The sequence below is a fragment of the Poecilia latipinna genome, unplaced genomic scaffold (assembly GCF_001443285.1).
Source record: "Poecilia latipinna isolate Pla-1442-1.1 unplaced genomic scaffold, P_latipinna-1.0 Scaffold2017, whole genome shotgun sequence".
Taxonomy (NCBI): Eukaryota; Metazoa; Chordata; class Actinopteri; order Cyprinodontiformes; family Poeciliidae; genus Poecilia; species Poecilia latipinna.
In genome coordinates this window covers 45,264-54,397 of record NW_015114633.1, presented here as the reverse complement: position 1 = coordinate 54,397, position 9,134 = coordinate 45,264, and the positions used below count along the sequence as shown (strand labels likewise).

The window sequence follows — 9,134 nt, the reverse complement described above, 5'->3', positions numbered from 1 at the left end:
AATTATATTTTTTTACTCACTGTAAAGTGCTATAACAATGAGAGTCCTATATTTAACTGTAATAAACCAGCTGATAGCAGAAATGCTATTACAAGTGGTGTTGCTCAAACTAAGGAGTATACAGTATATACATTTAAAATAAGGAAAACTAACTTACAAGTAACATTTCAGCAAGAAATAGAAACTTGTTTTAAGTAAATAATTACTTAATAATGACAAAAAACAAGTTACATTGGCAGATTATTTAACTTATAACAAGACATTTTTCCCATATTATAAGTGAAATAATTTACCACTAAAACTAGAACTTTTTCATCAATATTAAGAAATGATTTACTTACAACAAGCTCCTAAAAGTTACTTGTAATTTAGTTTTGTCTTATTTTTGTGCCAGTGGGAACAAAAGGCAGAAAACCGAGAAGACAAGCTGAAAGAAACATTTCCTGCAGTGCAATAGCGGCTTCTGATACGGGCGAATTGGGCAGATGCCCAGGGCGACGTCTTCTCTAGGGCAGCATGAGCAGTTTTCTAATTATATCTGTTTAAAAAAAGTAATTATTTTATGAAGGGTAGGACTTTTGATAAAAGTTATGGAAATTAATTTGTGTGTTTAAGTGTGTAATTACAAAAAAAGATGAAAAAAAAAAGTTGTGCAGTGAAATTTGTGTATTGATCAAAATGGAACTGTGCACATAACTACGTAAATGTTTGACAAATGTTGCAATTTATTTAATAGTGTTAATTTTCTACAGGAAATCTACAAAAAAAATTCTATTTTTGTATTTTTATTGCATTTTTAGCTGTATTTATAGCATTCTTCTCTCTTCCACATTTTTATATAAATATATAATATACAATATTTACATAAATAAAATATTAAAAGAAGTCTTGGAATGCGTGTCTGTGGTACAATGCTATCATCATGGCATTATGTTTCTATAAATAACATCGACACAGTTTAACTGTTACAGCTCCCTTTTTCTATATGATTGATAATAAATAAATATTAACCTAAGAAATATTTGAAATCCCCTTGCCTTTTTAAATTAATTAAAAAAAAATACTTTACTGAGAGAAATAAATTTACCTGCATTAAGGAATTTTGACCTAATTAAAACTATAATAAATAATTATATTTAGTATAAATTGACAGTTACAGTTCTCTTTTAATTGGTCAGACTTTAGAAGCTTTTAAAAAGGAAAAACTCTGTATATTCATCTGCTTTCTGACAACATATTGCAATAAAATATTAAAAATAATGATTGAAAACTCATTCGGGAAGAAAACTATAAAAAATGTACAAACCCCCTTTAAAAGTGATGCAACTAAAGCCTCATTTTCTCCATAAAAATCGTTTCTTTGTTCACTTCAAGGTCAAGTTGATCACCCGATTGTTCCGTCTAATCAGGAACAAATGAATGACTTTTCTGACTGGTCAGCAGTTTATCTTATCAGATCTTGTTTCCATCTTGGAGCGGCTGATACAAAAACTTTAGATCTTCATCTCTTTGTCCTTTCTTGCATCGTTTAGTCGTGATCTTTTTGCCACCGCCAGCAGATTCTCCATCCTGAAAGACGAACAGAACAGCAGAGCGGTTGGAAAAACTCATCATCTACAGAAAACTGAATTATATGAGCAGACAAAATGTTTCCAGTGTTGCAAAACAATAAGATGGTGTGAAAAATGTTTTCACACTTTCCTGATTTCATATGTTTTTCACACTTTGGTGTTTTCACTTTAAATTTTAGTCAAAAATACCACAAATAAACACAAAATTCAGCTTTTAAATGAAAGCTTTTATTTTTAAAGAAGAGCTAGCTCCTTTTCATAAAGTAAAATTAATTTATTTTATTCACATCATTTGATAATGCACCATTTATCTAATTATAGATAATACTTAATTTACATTATGTATTGAAAGTGAATGAATTATAAAACTGAATCCATTGTTTTTGTAATTTCAATTTAATTCAGTAAACGATGAAAATGGGTTTAATTAGGAAAAGTGAAATAGAAAAGCATTACATTAAGAGTTTTAATGTAAGCAGAGTAGGTGGTAGAAAAAGAGGTGGAATTAAATTAGTTTGTATTGTTTCTCTGTGTTGAAGCTTATTAGTAATAATTGCTAATATTTTTATTAATTATTGATAATAATAATAATAATAATTACTATTATAATAATACTTTTTATAATTATAACTATAAATTTGATAATTGATGTTATTTATAACAGTGATGATAATAGTATTATTATTAATGATGATAATATTTAACTTTGTGCTGCTTTACTGTTTATTTATTTATATTTTTTGTACATTACATGAAATTCACCTCATCTTGTTAAACTAAACATTTCAGGCTACCTTGTAAAAATAATAAGCATTTGCAAATGTTTTGTTTAGAATATAATTTCCTTCTCGGCCTTAAATAATGCATAGTAAACAGTTATTAACCATTTATTAAGTGTTTATAGCTGAATGGATCTATGAACTATTGTTTAGTAATTTATAAGGAGAGGCTTATTGTTAAGTGGATCTCTAATTATATTTTTATAATTTGATTTGTTAGTAATATGTTAACATCACATACTTTTAAATGTCCAGCGGAGTTGAATACATTTACTCAGTTACATTACTTGAGTAACTTGTTTGAGTATTTTCCTGCGCTCCATTTTTTACTTTTACTTGAGTAACTTTATTTTATTTATTTTGAAGTACACAAAACTTCACCAGATACACAACTCCACTTTTTGTTAAAGTTTTATATTGGAATAAATTGATTTAGAAAAATGTTTTTGTCTGATTTTACTGCTATATAGTGAGGTTTATATGAATTATTTTCATTTTGAGCTTTAAAATGCCAACAATGTCCACATAACTTTACGTTTTGTTCCGTTTGATGATGTAACTTTCAAACATCAAATGACAGTTACTCAGCTTTTTTACTAAATACTTTTTCACTCTTGAGTAAATTTGTGGGTACTCTGCTGTCCGGTGAACACTTCAGGGATTTCCTGCTGCTCAACACGGTTTGTGTCACCGCCATCTGTTCCGAGCGGATGACGCACAGCGCTGCGTCACGCCTCCCTCCCCGTCTCACACCGCATTTATGAAAATGAAATGTTCTCACACGGGAGCTGCAATTTACGAGGCGTCATTGAAGGCAACAAATGAGAACAAGCGAGGGAGAGAAAGGGGGTTTGCTCATCAGCGCTTTTTCCGTTTTCTGACGGCTCGTTGTTCCTCCTCCTCCTTCTGCCGTGTCACTGAACTAAAAAAAAAATAGAGGAAGGAATATGGTTTGGTGCGACGCTCCTCCCGTTTAGTAGCGGATCTCTGCAAACACGGACAGGAGGCTGTCGGTCCGGGTAAAAGCCGCCTCCAACACCTGAGACTATCGCCCACAGTCCTGCAGGAGAGCAGCCAGCACACCGGGACACATAAATGGGTGAGCCGCGGCGCATTTTTACATTTTATAATAATAATGATTATTATTTTAGTTGCTTCTGGTTTTTACGAGCCTCCTGCCTCCAATGCGCATCTGGATGGGACAGGACTCAACGCCCGCTCCAGATGCGCGCAGGGTTCCGTCTTTTCCATGCATGCACATTTATTTATTTGATTGTTTCTTATTCACTACTGATGCTTTTTTTTTTTCATGCATGATTAGAAAGCCACGCGTGGGAGAGTATGCGTCTGTTTTTTAGAGGAAAGGAAAGCCCTCTGATGAGTTGCAGATGTTGACACGTTTACATCCACTCTGTCCGTGAGCCTATTGTGTGTCACAGTGTTTCACGGTCCAGCTCAATGCCTGTGTGCACGTAAAAGGCCTTTGCCGTTTTCATCCACGCCAGCGTTTTTTCCCACGGGCAGCGCGCTGATGTTAACGGAGCATGACTGTAACTGGCTGCAGATAAGGTGGTCGAGAAATCAATGTCTCGATGCTTTGCAAAATAGGCTCATTGTCTGGTCTGACTTCCTTTTGTTTGCATATTTTGAAAATCCAAATGACCTCCAAGAAGCACTAATAAACCATTTTAAGTGCATTGTTCCTGTTGATGCATTGAACAATGCGCCTCAGGCTCAAACTTGTTTTTGAGTTTTACTTATGTGCCAAGTATAACGGTGATGGCTGCCAACCAGCCATCAACCTAAAACCCCAAAGTGCCCATTTCATGGTTAATAAGGAATTGATTAAATAGGTACTAAGCTGCTGAAATTGTAAAAAACATGACTTTATTTACTTAATAAGGAACAGTAAACAGGCTAGTGGATTAAAAGTATCCTTGAAACTCCCATTACAGACTTTTATTAGCTCTGTAGATCATAACAGAATCTTGGCGCTGTAAAAACTAACACTGTTGTAGAGTAATGCCTTTTTCATATGCAGATGTGCGACGAATATGTTTTCAGTAGAAATATTGGTATAGCAGTAATTATTTAGCTACAAACAGACCTGAAATTATTGATGTTTATGTGCCAGTTAGCATTAGCATAGTAGCATAGCTGGCAGCTACTAGAAGTTAGAAAAGTAGTGCATCCATGAACCACTGCCTTAAAAAAGATATTAGCATGTTTGTTTTACATTTATTGATTAGAAGAGTATACAAACAGCATGGCTATAACCAAACCTCACATACTCGCTAGGGTCAGCATAGCAGCACAGCTAGCAGCAACCAGAAACTAGAAAAGTGTTGTGTAGTTTAGTATATTTATGCACCTCTTCAGTGAAAGTAAGACCTGACATCTCGGAATGTTTATTATCAGTTATTGATTATAAGAGTATAAAAATAAAAATATGGCTGCAACCAAACCTCAAATACAAGCTGGAGTTAGCATAGTTTCAAAGCTAAAAGCTAATAGAAGTTAGAAAAGTTAGAAAACTAGTACATCCATGAATCACTGCCTTAAGAAAAGATATTGTTTGTTTTATATTTATTGATTAGAAGAGTATAAAAATAACAACATGGCTGCACCAAACGTCACATACTAGTGTTAGCATAGCTGCACTACTAAAAGCTACCAGAAGTTAGAAATATATTTTATAGTTTAGTAAGTCCCGGAGCCACTCCCATGAAAATAAGACTTGAAATCTGGGAATGTTTATCATCAAATTAATGATTAGAAGAGCATAAAATAATCACATGGCTATAACTGGACCTCACATGCTAGCTAGTGTTAGCATAGTAAAAACATCAGAAGCATCTCCTCAAAAGTAAAACACTGACTTGTGAAATGTTTATCATTCTATAACTGATGATGCAATTACAGGAATATAAATAACACTAAAAATAAAATTTTACATACAAGCTACGGTTAGCACAGTGGAGCTAACTGACACATGAAGAGAGGTATAGGTTTTAAGATCTAATGATAATTTCCTCAAAAGTAAGACATTGCTTAAATGCTTATTTTCTGTTCATTAGGCATATAAAATATAGATGACTCAGCTGAAATGCAACATTTGATGTTGTTTTTGTTCACAAGCTAATGTTAGTAATGCTGCACAGTTACCCGCTATGTGCCTATTTCACTATACTGTCTCATCACCTCAAACGTAAGACATTAACCCACATGGATATTTATTATCCATTTATTGATCAGAAGAGCATAACAATGTAAATAACATACCTGGAACTAAAAACCTTCATTTGTTCTTCTTTATGGACACCACTGCTGTAAAGCTAGCTACTAGAGGAAGCTAGAAACATGGCCGTTTACTCACCCACCCCATTAGCTAGAATCTAATGAGTCTAATCTAAAAAAAAGACACTGAGTTATCGCACTGATCTTCTTATTGATTAGGAATAAGCCATACCTGAAACTGAATCTCCCCTTTCTGTTCTCATTTATTTACACACTAACTTTAGCACTGACACACAGTTAGCTGCTGACGGATCGTTAGCAGTTTAAAACTTTCACGAGTCATTACCTTAACAGTAATACTTTGATTTGTGAAATGTTTTTATCTGTGGATTGATTAGAGGAGTTAGATCTGACACTGAGTCTCCCTTTCCTGTTTTTGTTACAGCCATATGCTGTAGTACAACTAGCTAATCCAAGAAGTTAAGAGAGTAGCAGCTCATGGGAAGTCACTATGCTGCAGCTGACCTGTTGATTGTTTCTTTTTAATCAATGGGGATCAATTTGACAGTGGAGTAAGTAGCTTTTATATTGATTATATTAAGAATATTACACATTATTGAGGATTAATGGCATCATAGTAAATGTTTCTGTCAGTAGATGATATGCTGTCACTGCTGGTTTTCTGCCAAGGCGCTGAGGTTTTAAAATGATTGAGATTCCTATTAATATTCAGGCAGACTGTGTTAATTGCTGTCATTCACTGTACAGCTCCATAAAATGTGAATAATTATTTTACTATAATGAAGGACTCCACTTTGTACTTGCATCTTGTATATTTTAATAATCTCTCCCACCAGAAGTTGTTTAATTCAGATAATATTCTGCATATTTAATCTGAAATTAAACAGAGAAATAGGAAAACTCAATAATTGGAAATGATGAGAGTAATAACACTGTTGAATATTGTGATGGTGATGAAAATAATACATTTTCTTCTTATTTTCTGTCACTTTGATGAGCCACTACTCTCCTTGATGTTTAGTTTCTTGGTTACAAAGATCTACATCAGATTTGGGCATAAAAGACATTGAAAGTGCATTGAAGCAGCAAAATATATAACTGGGAAGCAAAGTTTGATTATATGACACCTAAAATATCTGAAATGAAAGTTTGCAGTTGTACTGACCCAAATGTGATGACATTATTCACTAATTATGTTGTTTTCTTACGATAAAATCTTCCTCTGATTGGGTACGACTTAAATCGGATACATAAATGTCTAATATATACAGCTGAAACAAGATATTTACATAAATACAATATAAAACCTCAGCAATTTCTCTTTCTTCATGACTTTAAATTAAACTGAACGTATCCTGTGTTAGGAGCAGCAAATTTGTTTGTCTTCACTGAATGTCAGATTTTTATATTATAAAGTTTCTTTAAGGTTGGAGTTTGGCACGTCTTTTCTCATATCCGCTCCAGAACATTGACTTTGTTGCTGTTAATTGGGAAAACCCAAACTTCAGTATTTCTTCATTGTGTTCATGACGTAACCCCTTTCCCAAAGCACAATGCTGCCACCACCGTACACCACAACATGGTGTTGCTCTCTGGCTTGCCGTTCTTTCTTCCTAATGTACCGATGGTCACATTGGTCAGACAAACTAAAGTTTTTATCCCTCAGTGAATTACAGATGGTGTAATCTGACTTCTGGGTTGTGTATGAGAGTGTTGGCTTCTTCCTCACCGAATGGCATTTCAGCCCACATTCGGACCGAACTGTGTCATTATTCTCTTTTACCAAAGTGCCTTCAGAAGGTCTTTTCCATTGGTTCTGGTCCATTTCCTTCCTGAACCGTACAATGTTGATATTTAACTGATCAATGGGTCATATTCAGGCATTTCAGATTGAACCCAAAGATGAACCAAAGCTGTTCACAACTCTTTTCCCGATATCTTGGCTGATTTTCCAAAGATGTCCCACAAAGATATGGTGTGTTTGAGGTTTTGTCTTAAGCAACAAAATGGGTTTATTTCCATTCCAAGACATGATTGTCTGGGATTGAATAATCTAAAGACGTACAGCTGTGTCTTTTTTGAACAGATCCGAAGTGTGAAAGTGATAACAGTCAGTACAGTAGGATTGATGTTTTTGAATTTTATTGTTGGATGTCGTAAATGTGAACAGTCTTCACTCTGTTGTGACACATCCGCTGCCTTTTTTACTTCCCCATTCAGATCTTTCGCTCTTAACGCCGCACTGAAAACACGACTCAACCCAACAGTCGCTGCACATCGAAAACCAGTAAAAATCCAGCTTAATTACCTAAAGAGTCCTTAAATCTCTAACCTATATTAAAATAAAACATCCTCCTCCAAAACTGACGGTTAAAATTAAAACTAAGTAGACCCAGGCATCATGAAGAACTTGTTTGATTGAGTCCCAGAAGTTTGAAACATTTATAAAACACCTTCAATATGGATTTTAAAATGTAGAACTAATGAATCAAACAGTTCCTACTTTCTGGGGAAGCAATGATGTTGATTCTGTTTATGCAAACTGGATCCGGTTTGAGTGGCAGAGCTGGTTCTGATCCATTTGGGTTTGAAATCACTTAATTTCACAAAGTAAGTCTTTTGTTGTTCTCCAGAAGTGTCCTTTGATAGTTAGTTTTTGATTTAAACTCAAAATCGAATTTGTCGGTTCCATGTTGTGTCACATTTTTAAATTTCCTGTTGCATCAAACGTAGGTTTTCACATTTATCTATATCTGTTTTTAGCAGCAAAGTGAACAAAAGAACTAAAGGAATAAGTAATTAAGTTGCTCCATTTTGCACATTATTTGAGGATCTGCTCCGTTTTCGGGCTGGATTCACATTCAAATTGCTCTAGTTGCAAAGGCAAACCCAAATCAAGTCCTGCAAAAGCATGATCAATCTTTCCATCAACTCTTAAATAAGGCGCAACCTCATTTTTATCTCGTTTTGCTATCTTTGTTGCTTCAACGAATGTGAAAATGAAACACTAAAATGGCGTGTGCGCTCCCTCTCCATGAGCAAAAAGAATGAATTATGATTTTCTGGGATATCCTTTGGCTGTTTTCTGAAAAAATAATCAGCGTATATTTTTGGCAATCTCCACGTTACAAACGTTAATCTCTGAGAATTTCACGCGTTTGGTTCTGACTGCATGTAAGCAGAAATACATAAATGTGGGTGTGTTTTCTAAAAAAATGCATTCATAATGTCTCATCTAGATGCATTAAAAACTGTTTTGCTGTTGAGAAAAGTGTTGATGGTGCCATTTATTTTTTAACTTAACATGATAGCAAACACTGGTTTGGAAAATATGACGCATTGAAGCGCTGGTAAACCAAAATGTGACCGCTTGTTTGCCTTCGTGTTTTTATTAAGGAGGACAAAGGCGTGTTTTAGGCAGTCATTGAGTAAAATACAGAAAGAAAACTATTATTAGGCCCGAGCAGCTAAGCGCTGCGAGAGCCTATTGAAACCTTGCTGTAAATTATTATTATTATTATTATTA

At 34.3% G+C, this 9,134-nt stretch overlaps 1 protein-coding gene across 3 annotated transcripts in view; it reads left to right on the top strand.

Annotated features, from left to right (window-relative positions):
* Positions 1 to 9,134, top strand: part of sh3kbp1 (SH3-domain kinase binding protein 1) — a 68,232-nt gene that overhangs the window by 14,246 nt on the left and 44,852 nt on the right. Inside the window, exon 1 of one of the 3 annotated variants that reach the window (XM_015016433.1) lies at positions 3,093 to 3,449. The exons of the other annotated variants lie outside the window; for them this stretch is intronic. Within the exon in view, the coding sequence (XP_014871919.1) occupies positions 3,446 to 3,449 (4 nt within the window). The 5' untranslated portion in view covers positions 3,093 to 3,445. Of the gene's footprint in view, positions 1 to 3,092; positions 3,450 to 9,134 lie in introns of those variants that run through there. 3 annotated transcript variants of the gene reach the window in all.